Source organism: Daucus carota, chromosome 4 (assembly GCF_001625215.2).
Source record: "Daucus carota subsp. sativus chromosome 4, DH1 v3.0, whole genome shotgun sequence".
In the NCBI taxonomy this organism is placed as follows: domain Eukaryota; kingdom Viridiplantae; phylum Streptophyta; class Magnoliopsida; order Apiales; family Apiaceae; genus Daucus; species Daucus carota.
Window position 1 is genome coordinate 47,752,549 of NC_030384.2, and position 21,205 is coordinate 47,773,753.

The following is a 21,205-nucleotide window of genomic DNA, read 5'->3' on the forward strand; positions in this document are numbered from 1 at the left end:
ATTTAACATAATTTTTTAGTTAGTTTAACTAACGACTATGACTAACTTGCATTAGAGATGATCTGACGAAAAGAAGAAGAAGAAATCTTTATCGTTTTAAGATATGAGACTTGAGATTGATACCAACTAGACAAAAATATGAAAAATAAATAATTTATAAATCTTTTAAAAAATATTTATATATTAAATTTAAAGTGATGACAAAATTTAAAAAACACTAATATTATGATGTACAATGTTGAGAACCTTTTGTTATTTCTATATGATTTGTATGTTTTTTTTTAATAATCTTCCTCTTCTTGAAGGATTTACCTCATTTGATTTGTTTGTCCAGATCTACATCATCATAACTTTCGGATTATTTTTCCCATTTGATTTAAGCGGAACTTATTATATACAAGAGTCAACCGTCTATTCGACTGTCAGTTTTTTATTTTCATTTATTTTAATTTGTTTTTATTTCGATTTCCGATTTATATTTTCAGATTGTTTTTGACATGATTACATGAAATGGGTTCTCGTATTTGTATATATATTATATATATTATGTTCAAGATATCGTTTAATTGTCTCTTACAATTCATTATTTGTTCGACTCGATTAGTACCTTTGTTTGAAAAACAATCATGCTTAAAAAGAAAATTGCCAACAAACACAGATGATTAACTCGATCTGGTGGATTTTTCTCTTAACCGACTGAATTTGAATAATTTTAATTCGTGCGATCACAACCCTAATCCCAAACTACATCACTCATTTAGAAAGAAATAACCTGATTAGTACTCTCATAAAGTAGCAGTACTAATTTGTTAGTGATTCTTCCCTTTTTCTCCCTTCTCGTTTCCTTCAGCCTAAAGCAATTCAAAAAGCAAAACCCTCGCCACACTCCCACTCGCATTTTCAAGCCCCCAATATCTTGAGAGACAGAGAGATCGATGACGACGAGGCAACGGCGGCCGCCATCTTCCGACACTGCGTCGTCGTCGGCGTCGGAATCGGCACCGTACGACAAGCGTGATAAACCGGGGAGAGTGTATGACGGCGAGGAGGACAAGGGGCTAGGGTTTCTGTTACCTGTACTTGCCCTAGGTATGCTTAGATATATGAGCGCTACTACTAATATCATTCACGATTGCGATGAAGTCTTCAATTACTGGGAGCCTCTCCACTTTCTTATTTACAAATCTGGCTTTCAAACTTGGGAATACAGGTCATCTCTCTCTCTCTCTCCCTCTCTCTCTCTCTCATTCTCCCTCCCTCCCTCCCTCTCTCTCTCTCTCTCTCTCTCTCTCTCTCTCTCTCTCCCCTCCCTCCCTCCCTCCCTCTCCCTCTCATTCTCTTTTTTTATTTACTTGTATATATGTCTGTGAATTGCTAATCACCTTCTATTTTAATATTTATGTATCTCCTGTTGATTTTCAGAGTATTTGAATTTCGAGATGTGTAGTTGCAGTTACTACTTGTAGCTCGCTTATATATGATTACATTTTACAGCTGTTTCTGATATGCTTCTTAGTTCAAAAAATGTATAAGATACTTGCGAGATGTCACACATATTTGATTAAGTTACTAATAGCAGCACTAGCTTTATTATGATTTGCAAATAAGTGTGGTGAGTTTCTGGCTTTATGTAGGCTCAATCTATTTACACAATGGAAAACGTGAGCAATTAATCCCTGAATGAAATTAATATTTTAGGTTTTACTAATATGCCAAAGTGCACCAAGTAAATTAATATTTATAATTTGTTTATTCAGTTGCGAAATAGTCAAGTACAGAACCAGCTTGGAGATAAGGGACTTAGGTAGTTAGTATGAAGTTCACAAGGGTACAAGTTAGCATATTAGCTCGTGTGAGACAAATTTGAGCTGAGCTTGTAGCCTTGTACACATTAAATTGAGCTGAATTGCTAAACTTAAAGTTGACAAGCTAACTATACATAAACTAGGAGCAGAATTAGAACATTAAATTGTTTGAGTGAAATTAAACATATAGTGATATGTGCAAGTCAAACGGGGTGATGAGTTGATATTATTTCGGTTAGAGCAAGTCCAACAGTGTCCTAGTACACTTCCTATATATATTATGAAATAATGGGTCCTAGTGATTTAGGATCACTAAGCTGGACATCCACTCCAACAACAATCCCTATATTCATTCCTCATTTGAGTGTAATAATATATTTGAACTAGTAAAAGAGAAACAACAGGGACAAAAAATATAGGAAGTATTAAATAGTGGGGACCAGGAGTGTAGAAAGGGAGGGAAATGAATTGTTTATTCCAAAAAAATAGAAATAGGGGATGGCTAGTGGTTACCTAAAAATTTGGCATGGCAAGTAAATTTGAGGAGATCCTAGTGATTTAGGGAATCACTAGGATACTGTCGGAGCAGCATTTTGGATCACATTCCTTATATTTGAGCTTTGGAGCTCATTTAGGGAAGTTCTTGGACTTGCTCTATAAAGCACATCTGCTTGAGGAATTATATCTAGAAATTTTGCTGAATTTGAGGTTGTTCACTTCTGTATTTCCCATATATGCCTTGAAGGGAACAAACCTCGTATTCTGATGATTATACTGTTTTGGATGTAAGTAAGCAGTTTGAGCTTTGTTTCCATATCTATACTATACTATTGAAGGCGAAGCATTAAAATTTTGTTCGGTCAGTATTCGGGCCGATTCATAGGGCTTTTAGTTTATTACATGCTCTAACAAATCTTTTTTTATTATAACTAATACACATGAAATATACTCAATAAAACATAAAACATATCTCTGCCATGACCTTAAAATAATACTCCCTCCGTCCCGGTGATTTGTACACGTTCACTTTTGCACACATTTCGAAGCTCCTATAAAGTATAGTTCCATAATGTTTTTTTTTTAATTTGTTTTTTTTGAATAAAAGTTTAAACATCAAGCATTTATTCAGAAAAGGAAAAATTTAAATAAATATTATGAAGCTATACTTTGAAGAAGTCTTAAAAAGCGTGTCAAAAAGTAACGTATACAATTGAATGGGACAGAGGAAGTATACATTAGTATTGCGACCCGTACAGATAGTGAGTGACTTAAGAGGATGCCATTAGTAACTTGAGAGTTAAGACTCCTACATTTGGGTTTTGAAGTCGGTCAATCACCTTGGTACCCAGAAAAATAATTACTAAAAATGAACTGTGAGCTTAGGAATAGATGGCCAGTATGATGTAAGGGCTCCTGGTTCAAGTGTACTCTCTAGCAGCAAATATATTTGTACAGGTTTGTTGGTACTTCAGACACCCAATTATTATATCAGTGCATGCCAGTAGTGTACTGGCTTCTGTTCTTGTTTTAAAAAATAAATGCTTGGTCTTTTTTTGCCAAGTGAGAAGAAGTGACTTTTAGCAATGATATCCCCTTGTATCGGGAAAGTTAGGATCCAGGTTTTTTTGTTTAGACCTTGCAACGCAAAAAGTTGTAGCATAGTGACATAGGGATGCCTTCACCTTAACTTGTTGGTTGTCTAAACTCCGAAACCTGCTACTAATGTCTGCAGCAGAAGTCAAGGTCATGCGGTTAACTATTCGAAGTTGCAATAGGCAATAGTATGCCTTTTTGCTTTATGTAAGCCTTTAGAATCAGAACTCAAGTTTCTCTCACTCTTGTGTGTGTTTGGTCTGTATTACCATCTTCACTTCACCCTTTTTCTTGACTTTTTTTAATCTTCAGCCTGACATATTTTTGTTGCCGTGAATAATCTTCTGCAGTACTGCTAAAGCTGAAATTATGGATATTGTTTTTTGTTGCCTGCAGCTCTCAGTTTGCGCTTCGTTCATATTTGTATATTCTTTTCCACAAACTAGTAGGTTGGCCAGCTTCAGGCTGGTATGGTTGGCGTGAAGAGGAGAAGGTAAAATAATTTTTAAGTTGTGCACTATATATATATATATATATCTAACAAGATTTTCTGGCAATGATTTTGAGGTTTGCAGTTCAGAGTATTTTATGCTGTGAGAATATTTCTTGGTCTCCTCTCCGTCATTACCGAAGCAACACTTGTAGTTGCCCTTTCTAGGAAGTATGGAAAGCGCCTTGGTTGTTATACACTTGCCATGCTTTGCCTAACTAGCGGATGCTTTTTTGCTAGCACAAGTGCGTTTGCATTATTTGATGCTATACTATTCTTTGTATTTTGCAATGCAACTTTCCTGTTCTTACATAATATGGTGTTATGAGTTGCAATAATTGTTTATTTCTATTTTTGCAGGTTTCTTGCCAAGTTCATTTTCTATGTATGCTATTTCTCTCTCGTCAGCATTATATCTCCTTGACAGGCCAGCAATGGCAGTTGCAGTAGCAGCAACTGGAACTATTCTTGGCTGGCCTTTCTCGATTTTGGCTTTTCTTCCAGTTACAGTATACTCCCTGATTAAAAAGTTTAAGCAAGCATTTCTCTCAGGGTTGATTACTTCTGTTGTTGTCACGGTATTATAAATTAATTTGCATATCTAATTCTCTTCCTTTCTTAATTTCACTTTATTATTAGAAGAAATAGCAATATTTATCTTGATCTCATGTGCTGTTCCCAAGTAATGATATCCAAAATTCTTCCAGGTACTATCAATACTGGTCGATCACCACTTCTACAAAAAGTGGACATCATCTGTTCTGAATCTATTGGTTTATAATGTTGTAGGAGGTGGTGAGAGCCATTTGTATGGCACTGAAGGACCATTATTTTACCTAAAAAATGGATTTAATAATTTCAACTTCAGTTTTGTTCTAGCTTTGTTGTTCCTGGGGATTTTGCCGATTACTAGGAAAAAATATGCTCCAGACTTGCTAGTAGTTATCTCACCCATGTATATCTGGATAGCATTTATGTCTTTGCAACCTCACAAGGAAGAAAGGTTTGAATTCTTCTTATATCATTTCTCATTTTACAGTAGCTTTTTGTGATTTTAACATTGTAATTGAATTTCTTTTAACAGTGTTATTCTTCTGTGTATTATTCAATTTCCATTGTGGTCAATGCCTTTGAAAAATTATGCTTAGATAAAATAAAATTGGTTAGGTTGTGTTGGTTTGGTTGGAATGGAGTGAAGTGATTATAAACTATTTTAGGCAGACTATTATGCGCAGCATTCATTTCGTCCTTAATGCCATTCCACACAAGTTTGAAGCAATGCATTTATTACGCACTTATTGTATACTTCACATCTTTTCCTGTCCCTCGTCATTCTTTCTACCACAAGTTTTACTCATATTTCTATCCAATCTCAGCTCCATGTTCCAACTAACTGGATGCAATAAGGTCAATAGTTTAAGTAGCTAATGGAATCAGTGATGCCGTTTTTTTTAAAAAAAAAACTTTAATATAGTTTTGTCATAACTCTCTCAATCCAATTTATTTGTGTTATAATATTGGTCCTATTGGAGACTGTTACATGTTTTTTTCTCATATAATCAATGCTGAACATGTATATCTTAGAACTCTAAGTATTTGTTTTTTACTGATTGCAGATTCCTGTATCCAATATATCCACTTGTTTGTATAGCTGCTTCTGCAGTTATTGACAGTTTCCCTGACCTATTCCGGGACAAGTACAGTTCAAATGATAATTCTTTGCTTGTGACGGTGTGTTCTACTCTATATGTACAGTTCTTATTAACTTGCTGGCTAGAGCTGCTATAACCTGTGTTATATTTATGCAGGCAGCTAAATTTCTCAGACCTTTCATTCTTGGTGTCATTTTATGTTGCTCCCATGCTCGCACATTTTCTCTGATTCATGGTTATTCTGCCCCTATTGAGATTTACAAGCACTTGGAGCACTATGATAATGGACGACAAGGTGATACTTTTAAATTAGTGGCTGTCAGTTAATGAGGAGTTAGATGAACATGCATGCGTCTCATCATACAAACATTTTTTTTAAAACACATGTCCTTGTGGCTATAGCATACAAATGATGTGTATCTAGATGATGACTACTACCGTTACCACAATTTGGAAAAACCTTCAACCTTTTCCAACACACTTCACGATGACTGAAAGATATATCTACAGTTTCTTTATACATATATAATAATTTTGTATGGTACAAAGACAATAATAATAAGATTTATGTACACGACTTCTTTTTTATATTCCTTAGAGGGTGTGCAGAAGTCACTGACTCACAAAAATTGGGGAAGAGTGAGCAATTAATTATTGGAATCCTAGAAAACATTTCCCACTTTGATATATAAGATTGTATAAAATGGGTCTGTTGCATTTAGGGGCTTGCAGAAAGAACCTCGAGCATCAAATTTCTTCCTGCAGACTGCATAAAACATATTAATCGATTATTCCCTACCTCTTATGATATATGTTGCAGATGCGGTTGTTTGTGTTGGAAGTGAGTGGCATCGCTACCCATCATCCTTCTTCATTCCTGATTATGTGGGCCAAGTTCGATGGATAAATGATGGATTCAGGGGTCTTCTTCCGTTTCCGTTTAATTCTACTTTGGGAGGCACCTCAGCTGCACCATCTTATTTCAACGATAAGAATAAGGCATCAGAAGAGCAATATGTATTATATCTTACCTCTGAATAATTGCATTGGCGCCTTTAGCATTATTATTGTGTCAATGTAATCTGAAAGTGAACGTAATCTTACTATAAATCAACGGATCACAAACTTAATTTATCATATTAATTGATTGTCGCAGCTTCAAGAAATTGAAAGGTGCGACTTCCTGGTCGAGTTGCAGCTTCAAAGACCTTACCCAGTGCGAGGAAGTGATCTGTCAACTTGGGAGGTAAAGTCTTTTCCTTATTTCTCACACTTTCAAAATAGAAAAAAGAAGACTCTTCTCTTAGAAACAATAATTCTTTCCTCAGGTTGTTGCAGCTCTACCTTATCTGGATAGGGAACTCTCACCTCCGAGGTACAGGTCATTCTTCATCCCCTGGCTTTGGGAGCAGAAGAATATCTTTGGCATATACAAGCTACTCAAGAGAATACCCAAAGCTTAGAGTGAGTTGAAGTATATCTTCACTTTTTTGGGATATTCACACTAAATGTTATGTACCAATTGCAAGTTACCTACCAGCTGATGAAAATTTGGAGTATCAAGCTAACATCCATTGTTTACCAGAGCATTGAGCAGCATTCTAACAGTAGCTAATCTGTAGCTTATACATGAGAAAATTGAACATCAAATGTATCAACTTTCATGTGTTGGTGACGTGTACCGGAACCTCCGATATATTGTAGTCACCGACTCACTAGTATTTTTGTCATGCGTTGGTGATGTGTAACTGTAACTTCAGAGTTCAGATATGATATATTGTAGATTTGTAGTTATCATTCGTTGTCCTTCCATATTATACAATCCTGCTTCCTTCCCGTCTCACCAATTTTTATATAATTTTGTTTGCATTATTTGACAATCTTACCAATTTTTATTTAACTTATTATTTTTTTTCAAAATATATATTAAACTATATTTATGAAGGTCTTAATGCTGAACCATCTCTACTAAGCGTTCAGGGGGAGTGAGGGGACTGAAGCAACTATATGAAAAATTCTCTGTAGTAAGTGAATTGTAAAACAAACATTTAAACGGAATAATAGTTTAATATTCAATCAAATTTGATTAGAATTGTCATATTCCTTTTACTTTCATTTTTTTAATGATTCTTCTTAATTATTTGACACATATTTTAAACTGTATATAAAATATGGCTTCACCGCTTTTTTCAAAATTTCCTTATTTTGTATAATATTTAAATATTAAACCTTTTATTAATAAATTTAAGATAATTTATTAAATTATGTTTTATAAAAATTTAAAAACATGCCATATAAACAATTGAGAAAAAGAAGGGAGTATGTAAATAGTTTATACTGAAAAAAAATATATTATAATTGATTAAATAAATAATAAATGATATGAACCTGTACCTTGGTTGAAGTGTAGAACCGACTCTGTGTTGTCTAGATTATGGACAATTCCTAAAACCCCTTGTAGTATTCTTCTAGGGTTTTAGGAATTGTGTATTCAAATAAGGGTTTATATAAACTGGTGATGTGAGCCCGAAGGGGGGTTGGGTTTGAATTTAAGCTAGATCCTCGCTCAAGTAAGCGAGCTTATTAACAAGTCAAGGCTTCTCATCTCTCACTTTAGCCTCCGTGTCACAATCCGCTGAATTAACACCATGTAATTCTTATTATCTCTCTATACTCTCGCTTCTCGATATAATATGTACTTGTTAAGTAGTAGATTATAGATATTATATGTACCATGTATGTGTTTCTGAATGTGTGCTTGCTATTGTTGTCAGTTGTAACTGCTGATTATTACCACTGACGACAAATTCGTAGGTTTGGTTAGTGTTTTTCTCGTGAAATCGTAGGTTTGTGTTTGTTTCGTTTGCTTAGTGCCCGTTTCATAATTCGTAGGTTTGTGTTTGTTTCGTTTGCTTCGTGCCTGTTTCGTAAATTTGTAAAGTTAGGCATCCCAATGCAAAGGTGGTAAGATAAATATCCAAAAGGGGTATTACACGTACAAAATTGGGTATAAAATTTTGCACGGTCAGATGTTTTAATTGTTGCTATTTATGTGAATACATGAGGCTCATTTCAATCAAAACTTAACACATGTAATTTTGTGATGATTTTTTACCCAATTTTGTGTCTGAAGCACTTTCCTTTAGAATTATAGGACATCTGATGTAGATATTTCGTTGAACAATGTTTTTGTTTTATTTGCTCGTGTAGAATGTAGATACGATCCTTTCTCTATTGTTAATTCGAATTCGTGTTTTCTTTTATGCCCTGGTTTTTATTCTTTGCTTTGATATGTTACGGTTAATTTAGACTGAGCTCTGTTGTTAAACTTGTCTTGGCACAGGGTTTTTGAACATATGCCTAGTGCACAATCTGTGATCTCAGTACTGGCACCGATTGCTGCTACAGCCATGTTTGTTAGAAGTATGAGTTATGACTTATTTCCTTATGTGCTGAACGAGTACATGTCGTCCAAGTTTTACAAATTTTTCAGGAGCTTCTCTTCAGAATTCACCATTGTCATTGAAGAATTTAGGGGTTTTTCACGCAATCAGGTTTTTGAGGCGGCTGATATTTACTTGGCTACTAAAGTCACCTCATCGACCCATAGGGTGAAGCTTGGGAAGTCCGAAAGTGAGAAGAATGTTGCAATAACGGTGGATAAAGATGAAGAGGTCTTTGATTCATTCCAGGATATACTTGTCAAATGGAAGTTGATAAGTACTGAAGTTAAATCATCGAGTCGCCAAAGCCCTGGACAACATTTGAGAGACCTTAATGCGACTCTAAGATCGGAGGTTAGGTCATATGAGTTGAGTTTTCACAAGAAACATAAAGAAAAGGTGTTGACAGTTTACTTGGCCCATGTTCTGGAGACATCGAAAGCCATCAAACAAGAAACCAAGGGGATTAAGATTCGAAAAGCAGAGTATGGTGGGATTTGGAATTCGGAGGATACTAATCTTGATCACCCAATGACCTTCGAGAATTTGGCTATGGATTCAAATCTCAAGAATGAAATTATTAAGGATCTGGAAACCTTTAAGAAAGGTAAACATTTTTACAAGAGAATTGGAAGAGCTTGGAAGCGCGGGTATTTGTTGTATGGACCTCCTGGTACCGGCAAATCAAGCTTGATTGCTGCAATAGCTAATTATCTCAATTTTGACATCTATGACCTGGATTTGACAGAGCTAGAATCAAATTCAGATCTTAAGCGCTTGTTGCTTACTTTGTCCAGCCAATCAATACTTGTCATTGAGGATATTGATTGCTCTATCAGGTTGCAGAATCGGAACTCTGAGGATGATCCTGACGTGAATAAAGAAGACAAGGTTAGTATAATTTTGTTATGTAGTAGTAAATTCTTAGCTGATTACCCAAAGTAATTCAATAAGTATATATCCGTCAGTGATTGGATTTAATGAAGTTGCTGGGGTGGCGAGGGCTTTTTGCTTCTGCAGTAACAGAAATTGCTTTTACATGGTCACTAGGAAGGGATGCTTAATTCATAAGAACAAAGAATGTGACTTTGTTATATGCACCTTTTCTGTCATATATTTGAACTGCCAGGTATTGGATATCTATTAGTCTTTAGATGACACTTATAGAGGGTAGTGATGAGGATCACGAGGGAGATGATAACCTGGAGTAATATGACGGTATTAAGGATGTTGTTTTCTATGCTAACTTGCTTAACTAGTGTGGGAGAGATTTGTATTGTTTTGCATTCAATATTTTTTTCAATACTTCAGTTCTCTGATTTCTGCGGACTGCGTATCTTCTGTTTCTCTTTTTTATTTTTCTGCATTGCATAATTATCTGAATTGTTTGATAATGATTGTTTCTCAGGTGACGCTCTCTGGGCTCCTGAACTTTATTGATGGAATTTGGTCTTGCTGTGGAGAAGAAAGAATCATTGTTTTCACAACCAATCACATAGAAAAACTTGATCCTGCGTTACTGAGGCCAGGCCGTATGGACATGCATATACACATGTCTTACTGCACAATCTCAGCATTTAAGCAGTTAGCTTTCAACTATTTAGGCATCCTTCACCACCCAATTTTCATCCAGATTGAAGAGCTCCTAAAAAAGACTGATATAACTCCTGCAGAGATTGCAGGACAGCTGATGAAAAACACTGATCCCAACATCTCTATCCGAAACCTTCTTAGGTTCCTTAAGAAGAAAGTAGAAGCACAGGGCTCAGCAAAAACCAAGGTAGATGTATGCAGTTACGAGAACCTCTAGGTGGACTTATGCGGCAGATGCAATGTCATAGCATATAAACTTCAGAAGTCCGTTAAGACGGATAAAGTCTATTATTCTATAGGATGTTAATTTCTATAATTTTTGATATCTCTATTTAGATGTGTATGAATTTCTATTTAGACTTGTGACTTTGATATCTCTATCTTAATATAAATAATTTTGGTTTTTCTCGAAAATGTTAATTTTTGGATATCTTGTGCATTTTTGGTTAGTGACACATGAGCTTGTCTGGTGGTTCAGAAATTTTTCTCTTCCACATGGGATTTTTATGTTGGCTAAAAATAATCTTTTGCAGTCTTGCTAACGCTAGTTAGATGGATATTGTTTTCTGCTGCCTGCAGCTCTCAGTTTGTGTTTGTTCATATTTGTATATTCTTTTCGACAAACTAGTAGGTTGGCCAGCATCTAGCTGGTTTGGATGTCATGAAGAAGAGAAGGTAAGATTAGATGGGTACTTCACTCATCTGAAACTTTTTCAAGTTTTGGGTTATAATTATATCTCTAACAAGATGTTTTTGACAATAATTATGACTGTAGTTCAGAGTATACTTCTATGCTTTGAGAATGTTTCTTGGTCTCCTCTCTGTTACTACTCAGGCTATTCTTTTAGTATTCTTCTTCGAATCACGGAAAGCGCCTTGGTTCTTATATGCTTGCCGTGTTGGTGTTATGTCTAACTAGCCGATGCTTTTTAGCTAGCATAAGTGTGTTTTCATTTTATGCTATACTATTCTTAGTAATCTGCAATCTAAATTTCCTGTTCTTACATAAAAATATTATTAGTTACTCTGATTGCTTACATTTTTTGCAGGTTTCGTACCAAGTTTGTCTTTTACGTATGCCATATCTCCCTCATCACATTATACTCTATTGACAGGTCGTCAATAGCAATTGCAGTAGCAGCAATTAGAACTATTCTTGGCTGGCCTGGCTTTCCAACAAGTTACAATTTACCCCCTGACTGAACAGTTTAGTTAAGCAAGCTTTTCTACCAGGGTTGATTACTTCTGTTGTTGTGACAGTACATTAAGTTGAATTGCATATCTATTTCTCTTCTCTTTTTTCGCTGTGTTATTAGAAAACCTAGCAATATTGCATCTTTATCTCAAGTAATATCCAGAATTCTTTCAGGTACTGCTAGTATGTACTATTCAACCACCACTTCTACAGAAATTGGACATCTGTTTTGAACCTATTGTTTATAATGTCGTAGTAGGCAGTGAGAGGCACTGAAGGCCCATTATATAACTTATAAATGGATTTAACAATTACAGCTTCAGTTTTGTTCAAGCTTTGTTGCCCCTGGGGATGTCGCCAGTTACTAGGAAAAATTATGCTCCGACACTTGCTAGTAGTTGTCGCACCCATGTATATCTGGATGACATTCATGTCTTTGCAACCCCACAAGGAAGAAAGGTTTGATGTGGTTCTAATATCTTTTCCCATTTTGCGGTAGATGTTTGTGGTTCCAGCATTCTACTAAAATTTCTTGTGAGTGTGTTATTTCTCTTAAGTATTTACTGTCATTGTTCCCAATGCCTTTGAACAGTTATGCTTTTATAACATCGTCTTGGTTGCGTTTTCATTTCTTCCTTGATGTCATTCCACGAGTTGAAACTGATGCATATCTTTTCTACTTCACAACAGATTGAAAGAACTCCTATAAAAGCCAGTATAACTCCTGCAGGGATTGAAGAGCTCCCACCATTATATTCAAGATCATCTTAGGTTACTGAAGCACGAAGATCATCTAGGGGACTTGAGGCGGAAATAATCCATCAGAGTATATAAACTTCAAAGGTCCACTACGACAGGTAAAGTATGTTTTTTTTGTTGTTCCTGTGATACTCTAGATCTGTTTGAGTTCTTAGATTTTTTAATATGCTTAATTTTTATAATCCATATTTAGAAGAAAGAATGCTTAAAATAACAATAACCTTATGAAATACACACATACAGAAAATGCATACCATATATCAGGGGGATCATCAAATTGAATTCTCATGCTGTCAATTAACTACCATTTTCTATTATTGATTGGTGGATATTATAACTATTGAAATGGTGAAAAATAGTAGGAGACAGAGTCAACACAGATAGTATTTGGTATGAAACTCCAGAGACCGTCAAAAGAATTACTGGTCTGACCTCAAAAACCTCTCATCCATAGGTTAGCTTTATTAATACAGAAGCCATTCGTGACAAGAGTTCGTCACCGACAAATCATTAACAATGGCAAAGTCGTCAGTTGCCATCATTATCTCCATCCTCTGCATTGCCTTGTCCGGCTTGGCTCAATGCCAGGAACAACCTGAGTTCCTCGTCAACGGCAAGGTTTACTGTGACACATGTCGTGTCCAGTTCCCTACCAAGATCAGCCAGCCCATCAAAGGTATATATTAGTTCCTAGCACTTTCTAAAAACACCGTCTTCACAAACGGGCGGATCTAGGGTGTTTCTTTTCGGATAACATCTTTATATTTTCAAATTTTAGGGGCACTTCTGTAGTTTAACTTATTTTTTTTTGACAAAAGCACTTTTATAATTGTATTAAAATTATAATGGTGAAAAAATGTCAAATATTTGTGTCCCTTGCGCATGCATGCATGAACGCTTAGATAAACGCCTAAGCACTAGCTAACACGTAAATTTAATGGTCCGATTAACCGAAATGCAGGTGCTAGGGTGGCTGTGGAATGCAGAGACCGGGATAATGGGACACTGACACACAATGCCATCGGAATGAGCGATGAAAACGGGGAATACAATCTGAGCATCAAAGGCGATTTCGAGAATGAAATCTGCGAGGTGGTGGTGATGAAGAGCCCTTTACCAGACTGTGCTGAGGTGATGGAAGGCTTAAACAGAGCTAGAATCAGCCTGACCTCAAACAATGGATTGCTTGACACTCACCGCTATGCAAATCCTCTAGGCTTCATCACATCTAAGCCTCTTGCTCAGTGCGCACAAGTGCTTGCCGAGCTAGATTTATCCCCCGTCGATTAATATTTTATTTGTATCATCGCCTCATTCTAATCATTAGTCGGGCCTGACATTTTAATAAAATAAAAATCATGATTTATTAATTTGTTTGTCAATCTTTCCGTACTCCATTTTTCCCCGTTTACAACATAATATGGAAGAAACTGGGACTAAAAAAATTAAAATTATGCAGAATTGATAAAAACCGATAGAAAAATTATGATTTCTACCAAAACTATGAAATTATTATTAAAGAAGTTCGAATATAGCATGTACAATAAAACGGTTCATAATATTTACTTTGTCACCATACGTACTATTTATTTTCTAAACACAATTCATAATTTTTTAAAAATCATGAATAATTAATAAAAATTATCAAACTAGTAATAATAGTAGAAACAGAAATATAAAAAATAGGTTAATATATTAATTTTTCATTTTCTTCCAATTTCGTTTAAATATAGATAAGATTTACGTGACAACCGTATGTTATGATTGACAACATATTTTATATTTTAATAAAAGCTATTTTGTGATAATAATGTACAACTCATAATGACATAAAAGAATATCTTGTTATCTGTATCAAGATTTTCTTTTTATACTTTTCAAAATATTTTAATTTTAATTTCACCAACTATCTGAAACGGGGCAGTCCGACCCGACCCGAACAGTAAATATAAAATGTATCCCCATCTCTCCATAACAGTGCTTTGCAGTGAAACCCTTGCGTAGTTTGTAATCTAAAAAAGCCCCTTTTTGCAATTCAATTCTCTCTCAAATGGCGAATAGCAGCAATCTTCCTCGTCGCATCATCAAAGTAAGTCTAGATCATCGCTGTATCTATCGATGTATCTATATGTGCACATCTCAATTCATGTTAGCTAGGCTTTAATCGGCATTTTTTGCTTTTTTTGTTTCTGCAATTTTATAGGAAACTCAGCGTCTTCTCAGCGAACCAGGTTATCTCTCTCTCTCCCTCTCTCCCTCCCTCTCTCCTCTCTCTCTCTCTCTGTGTGTGTGTAAAAATAATTACTTTCATATCACCTTATTAGTTAAGCTAGGTCTTAAGATAAAACTAATTATTAGAAAATTTATGAAAATATCTATGTTTTTAGATTTATATATTTTCAAATGGGTCATGTTCCAGAGAGAACCATTAAAGAGAGAACCATAGAACCCTTACCTTATTAGGCAAGGGTTCTGCAGCAGAACTTCACAAAAAAAATGTCAATATCTATGGATTATATTTTTAAATTATTTTTAACACACACAACGATGAAAAAACATGAAAAAAACATATATTTAGATTTAGATCCTAAAAATCTATTTAAAATTTAGGGTTCTGTTGCAGAACCCTAGTGGTTCTATGGTTCTATTTTAAGGAGTGGTTCTCTCTTGAGCGCGACCCATTTTCAAATATACGATCAGTTGCAATTGAGATTATAGTTAATTTTCATATTATTGACGTTGCAAACGAGGTTGCGAATGACATTGTTCCATATTTTTGAAAATAATCAAGAAAATTTAGCAACTGTGAAAGCCACAATAAATTCCAGGAACTGTAGAATGCATATCCTATTATCCTGCAAAAGAAGTCCCGGATGATATATGCAATGACAAATATTGTACATTGCACAGTAGAGACAATTATCAGCCAAACATGAACTATGGTGCAGGCTATCCACCTCTGTTTCGTGGCGGTCTTAATTATAATTATCCTCCGATGAGTTCGTTCGTTCCACCTCCACCACCACTGCCGCCTTACGGACAGTAATATGATCCGGAAATGGTGCCACCAGGGCAATGGTATGGTGGCTATGCAAGACATTGTAATGGCTGCAGTATAATGTAGTCATGTCTGAGACTCAATGGTTGATTTCTTTCATTTGAACTGATGTCTTTTGATGAACAGAATAATGTCGAATTCAATATCTCATAAAGATCAATGTATCTTTTGATATCGAATTCAATAGCTTATTAGAATATTTATTTCATTATTAATTCAGTTACTTTTTTAAAATTATTAATTCAGTTATTTTAATATTTATTTTGATTTATTGTTCTTCATGCTGGTTCGTGGAGAAAGTTTTTCTGCAAACTTTCTGCAATAAGGTTACTGGCAAGTGGCAACAGCAGGCCCTCTATCTCCAACATGAAACACATAAAGCCCATTATCAAATAGAAAACAACCCATCCAACAAAAACACCCAGGCCCAAAAAATGACTTTAAGCCCAACTAAATGGCTTTAAGCCCAACTTTTGTCCCTCTAGAATCAACACCACTGTCGCTCTACTCTCTCCCCTGCTCCCCTCTTGAAACGGCCCCAAACAGCTGAAACAAATCAACTTATAAGCTGATAATTTTTTCTTGTCAATGGTGGGAGCAGCAAAGAAGAAGTGCAAAGTATGTGAAGAAGCTGACTCAAAATACAAGTGCCCTGCTTGTCTTATTCCTTAGTAAGCCCCCCTCTTTCTTTCTTATTTTTCATAATATATTTTTTATCTGTTAATTTTTGGCCAGGACTTGGTTATTAGTAAAATCTTGAGATGCGGTTTGCTTATTTTTTTGATTTTGTGGATTTTGCAGCTGTTCTTTGGGTTGTTTCAAGAAACATAAAGGTGGGATTTCTATGGGTTTTCGAGTTTATTGCTTTTTGATTCTGTATATATGAATTGCTAATGTATGTGGGTTATATAAAGATTTTGTTTTTTGTGTTTATTAGTAATGGCATTGTGTATGTGAAAAAGTAATTGATTAGAATTGGCATTTTTCGATCAATTTGAAACTGCAGTGTCAGAATTTGTTTACCTTGTTCATCTTTTAGAATTAGTTGGTTTGGTCTGTGTAACACACACACACACATGACTACACTCGAGTCTAACTTAGACGCAAGTTAATGACTAATTTATGGGTTCTCGTAAAATTAAGCTGGTAAATCTGATATTCTTTAAAAATATTTAATATGGGCAATAAGGCTGAATATTATCTGTAGAGACAGGATCTAGTGATCCACACTTTTATCCCAAACAATGGGTTGTCGGGTGAAGGAAATGCTAAATATTTATGATTCAACTAAACCCTCCTACCACGTTAAGGTTTAAGGGGAAGCTGGTAACTTAATGATAAAGCTCATTTTGACTTGTACAAATCTACAGAAGTTCAATGCGTTAAGGATGAGGCAGTACCCGCAGAAGAAAAAATTGGTGAGGGTCTTTCTCCTTAAACTCTACATCTTTGCTTTTATTTTGTTTTAGATTGTTGACAGATATCATACTTGAAGATACGTACCTTTTATTGACTTTTTGTTGTAAACCTTGAACCATCACCAATAATCATGATTGAAATTGGTTGCCAACGATATACTAAATAAGTATGCATTGTCTATGTTCTCTTTACTTGCATTTATGACAGACAGTAAATTTTTTGGATCAATTAAATTTATAGCTGCTCGTCAATATAAACATTTTTTTCCTAATGCCGATATGCTATCTATTTTCTGGATCTGTATAGTTGATCTCGACAAAGAATCAGGCATTATAGCTTCGAGAATAATTGTACTCTTTGCTGGTCAATATGTTTCATAGATACTTTGCCTGTTTTGTCAGTTAAATTAATGTTCTGCAGACATAGGATTATAATATCAGGTTTCGTTTTAAGGTCGACTAGGTGTGCAGGTCTAACATCACATGCATATCCCATTATTTGGTTGAGTTTATTTTAAGGTCGACTAGTTGTGCAGGTCTAACATCACATGCATATCCTATGATTTGGTTGAGGACTTGAGGTTGTTTTACCAAGTTTCTTATGGGTTTACACATCTTTTATTTGTATGGAAGTTGGATATGCTAATCTGGATTCTAAAGTTTTTAATCTAACATTTTTCTATTGAATTAAGACACCAGAGTCAATGTCAGGTCTTTTAATGGGTCCTTGTAAGTTGTAATGCGTCCATTCACATTAGCACATATCTGATTCTAGTAGCACAAATTGTTGAGGCTTATGTAGTAAGTTGATGTTGATTGAATCAAATACTGCAGAAATTCCATGTGTTAAGGAGGCAGTACCTGCAGAGCAAAAATTTGGTACGAGTCTTTATTCTTGAGCTCTAATTTTTAGTATTATTTATTGTAAAATGTTGAGAATATTATTTTTGGTGCTATGATCATATGGTTTCTTTTTTATGTAAACTGAAATTCACCATGGATAATCATGTAATGGGATCGGTCAGCTTGGAAAACCTATCAAAACATGCATTTGCTTATGTTCTCCACTATATGTGTATTCACGATAAATGATATTCATTTCAGTGAATTAGTTATGAGATATATGTATAAATATATGTCGACAACAAATTCAACTTTTTAATTCTGATAATTATATTTGTAAAGGGATACAGGAACAAGAATTTAAAAGCAGAACCCATGCTTAGTCATAGGAATGGTAGTTGACCCAGGCGGTCCTTTGATCCATTGTAAAAACAGTTTGGCATTCATTGATTCAGATATAGGATTTTTATATTGGGTTTTGCCTTAAAAAAATCCACTAGTTGTGCTGGGACAACATTGTATCACATATCTGGTGAAGGTGGTTTACTATTTCAACTATGAGTTATGCCAAATTATAAATACTATACTGTTACACTTGACTTCTGTTCGGTGCTGCTTAGTCTAAAGTGAACTGCATTGCACTCTTTGTTGTTTTCTGCACATCCTTCTCTACACATCCCTAATGTATCTTGCTTAGTCCAAGATCTTCTGTTTCTTTACTTGAGAGAAATGGGCCTCCTTTGCTTATGCGGATTGCGGGGCAATGCTCTAATAATATTAGTTTGCTTACGGGCGTGTTAACAGAACTAGGTTTAAGAACCTGTAGCACCTATATTTCATCATATGTTAATATTAATATTTGTGAAGTTCTTAATTTGAATTTGTTTCTGATTAAGTTGTTCTTCATCTACAACTTCTCTTTTCTAGCTCCAAAGCCGCATGTTGAAAGGCCATACTTTGTTGATGAACCAAGCATAGTGTTGCAGCAGTCACAACTTGAGTCCATAGGTATACCTCTGTAACCTTTTATAACATTCAAAGTTTACATATATACTAAATTATATTATTGCAGCTTCTTCGAGTGAAGTTATTGATGCTTTGAAGAATGAAGAGCTTCAGAAACTCATATGCAAAATAGAAAATTCTGCAGATATTGAAAGTGTATGTACTGATATGCTAAAGATAGACAAAACCATTAACTTTTTCGTATTGTAGTGATAAATTAATAAGACACTGATTACATAACATCAATTCATACACATTAATATATGGTGTTTTGTTGCTTTTAGGAATTTGATAAAGCAATGGAAGCGGATGCATTTCGACTTTTTACCGACAAGGTAGGTAACACCTTGTTCTGTCTTTAGAGCACCCACAATTCAACACTAAAACACCTAAGTAGTGCAAGTTTTTGTGTAAAACTCACTCCAATGCAACACTATTTTGATGTAAGGTTACACCAAATGAATTGGGTGGCACCAAATTATTATCCCTTCTTACCCACAGCTCATTATAATAAAGTTGGAGAGCTGTAACTTGTAGAAAATGGGTTTCGTTCCCATTTGTTACTTGCCTACCTCAGTTGAAGCTCATGCCCTAATTTCACGATTACAGAGACTTCTCCCCTTTACAAATCTTTTGATTCAAAAGACCATCATACTACGTGTAATAACATATTTCTCACGATCTTTCTCATCTCTGGACCATTCTAAGTCCAATGGCAGGACCACTCCACTCGAGTGGTTTGTCATCACCCAAATGGATGCTTTTTAAATTTAACTCTATGTTCACTATGATGTTACCTTCGTATTTTGGATTTCTCTACCTCCTGTTAAGTTCATTAAATTGGATTTGACCTCTTAATGTCAATTGTGAACTCTTGTATGACGCACACATGGATTTTAAGAATAAGCTGCACTTGGCCTGAAGGTTTGGGATTCTTAGTTTGAACTTTAACTGAACTTAATGCATTGGATTGCTATAAGATATTTTTGGGGCTACCTTCCAGATTTTTTGGTCCTGGGAGCAACTGTCAAAGTTCTTAACTTGTCCTCATATAGTGTCATAAGAAAATCATTGACTGTAGCACGGATTGTTTTAATTTCTAAATGCAGAATCGATTTTCAAAGATTGTCAGACATAAACAAATACAAAAGGCAACTCTTTGTGAACAAATGAAGCTTTCATTTGCATCTTTTTTGTTGACAGATATTATCTATCATTGGTGCGTGACAATGTCGTTCCACTGAAATATTCGCAAAAGCTACAGCACACCTGGAGGAGGATAAGGTTTGCTGAGTGATTTGGTCTTGTAACATTGATACAGTTTGAATAGTCATCGAAGTACTTTAACAGGTCTCTCGAGTTACTTGAGAAAGCTTGTTGTTCACTATCTGATGGCGAATATTTGTATAATAAAAAAATTATTTTTTTTTTGTCCATGAATTTCCTTAGAAGTACTAGTACAACTGTTTTATAAGTACCGTAGCTTTTTGGAACAGTAAGCTAAAATCATAAGAGTAAACATTATGAAATCTGGTCATCCTTACAATTTACTGAAGAACCCCTTCAAGCTAGACTTGGTGGCTGATTTACTAAACTAAAACATCAAGCTTGAGAGCTAAAGAAACTGATCCTGATCTCAGGGGTATTTGTCAAAGTGGCTGCTGGCTGTAACAATGGCTAATAAGTAATATGCAAGATCTTTGGCCGGTTTGGCTCCACCTATTCTTTTACCAGTAATAACAATTTTATTTTCAGGAACATTGTTAAATTTACGTACCAAACCAAAAAAAATTCAAGTCAAGCTCGAATTTGACTGGTATCGTTTCAAGTTTGATGCGGTCATTAATAGTTGGTTATTTTTATGTGTGGTTGAATTTACACAGTCGTTTTTGTAAATAAATTTAGCCGACATCAGTCAAATTCAATACTGCAACCCCCCAAGACCATTAATAGTTGGTTATTTTTATGTGTGGTTGAATTTACACAGTCGTTTTTGTAAATAAATTTAGCCGACATCAGTCAAATTCAATACTGCAACCCCCCAAGACGAGCAATACTGCAACCCGCCAAGATGAGCAGGGAAACTTCCGACTTAATTATTAGAGATGATGTTATTAAATTCAACCGGGAATGATGAAAAATATCGATCGGGAATGGTGGAATATATATCAGTCGAATTTATGTATTTTGCGGGAATTTTACCGCTTATTTAGAAATAAATTTCGAATACAGTTAATTCAACGAAAGCGGTTTGAAAATAATAAAGACAACTAATTATGATAGAATATAATATATTCAACAGTTTTCACTCATGTGACTAATTTTAATCGTAAATGATATATTTAACCATT

At 35.0% G+C, this 21,205-nt stretch overlaps 4 protein-coding genes across 5 annotated transcripts; all 4 read left to right on the forward strand.

Moving 5' to 3' along the window:
- Nucleotides 1–669: 669 nt before the first annotated feature.
- On the forward strand, nucleotides 670–7,337 carry LOC108217638 (dol-P-Man:Man(6)GlcNAc(2)-PP-Dol alpha-1,2-mannosyltransferase). The gene is made up of 10 exons (XM_017390488.2): nucleotides 670–1,210; nucleotides 3,795–3,891; nucleotides 3,974–4,133; nucleotides 4,249–4,466; nucleotides 4,596–4,891; nucleotides 5,505–5,619; nucleotides 5,697–5,835; nucleotides 6,361–6,557; nucleotides 6,697–6,786; nucleotides 6,869–7,337. The coding sequence occupies exons 1-10, from the start codon at nucleotides 936–938 to the stop codon at nucleotides 7,001–7,003; spliced, it is 1,722 nt and encodes a 573-aa protein (XP_017245977.1). The 5' UTR covers nucleotides 670–935; the 3' UTR covers nucleotides 7,004–7,337.
- A 601-nt stretch (nucleotides 7,338–7,938) lies between these two features.
- Nucleotides 7,939–10,990, forward strand: LOC108217639 (AAA-ATPase At3g50940-like). The gene is made up of 3 exons (XM_017390489.2): nucleotides 7,939–8,190; nucleotides 8,884–9,874; nucleotides 10,392–10,990. Coding segments are annotated over exons 1-3 (1,395 nt in total). The 5' UTR covers nucleotides 7,939–8,188; the 3' UTR covers nucleotides 10,794–10,990.
- A 1,673-nt stretch (nucleotides 10,991–12,663) lies between these two features.
- On the forward strand, nucleotides 12,664–13,900 carry LOC108218141 (olee1-like protein). Its single transcript, XM_017391062.2, has 2 exons — nucleotides 12,664–13,206; nucleotides 13,492–13,900. The coding sequence occupies exons 1-2, from the start codon at nucleotides 13,047–13,049 to the stop codon at nucleotides 13,818–13,820; spliced, it is 489 nt and encodes a 162-aa protein (XP_017246551.1). The 5' UTR covers nucleotides 12,664–13,046; the 3' UTR covers nucleotides 13,821–13,900.
- Nucleotides 13,901–14,461: 561 nt separating this feature from the next.
- Nucleotides 14,462–20,288, forward strand: LOC108218755 (uncharacterized). 2 transcript variants are annotated; one of them, XM_017391847.2, is made up of 10 exons: nucleotides 14,462–14,619; nucleotides 14,734–14,761; nucleotides 16,190–16,259; nucleotides 16,390–16,421; nucleotides 16,959–17,006; nucleotides 17,841–17,885; nucleotides 18,777–18,857; nucleotides 18,922–19,010; nucleotides 19,139–19,189; nucleotides 20,058–20,288. In XM_017391847.2, the coding sequence occupies exons 1-10, from the start codon at nucleotides 14,581–14,583 to the stop codon at nucleotides 20,079–20,081; spliced, it is 507 nt and encodes a 168-aa protein (XP_017247336.1). In that variant the 5' UTR covers nucleotides 14,462–14,580; the 3' UTR covers nucleotides 20,082–20,288. The 2 variants fall into 2 exon arrangements, with proteins under 2 accessions (XP_017247336.1, XP_017247337.2); XM_017391848.2 differs by having other exon boundaries at nucleotides 14,510–14,619; nucleotides 15,479–16,259.
- Nucleotides 20,289–21,205: the final 917 nt, after the last annotated feature.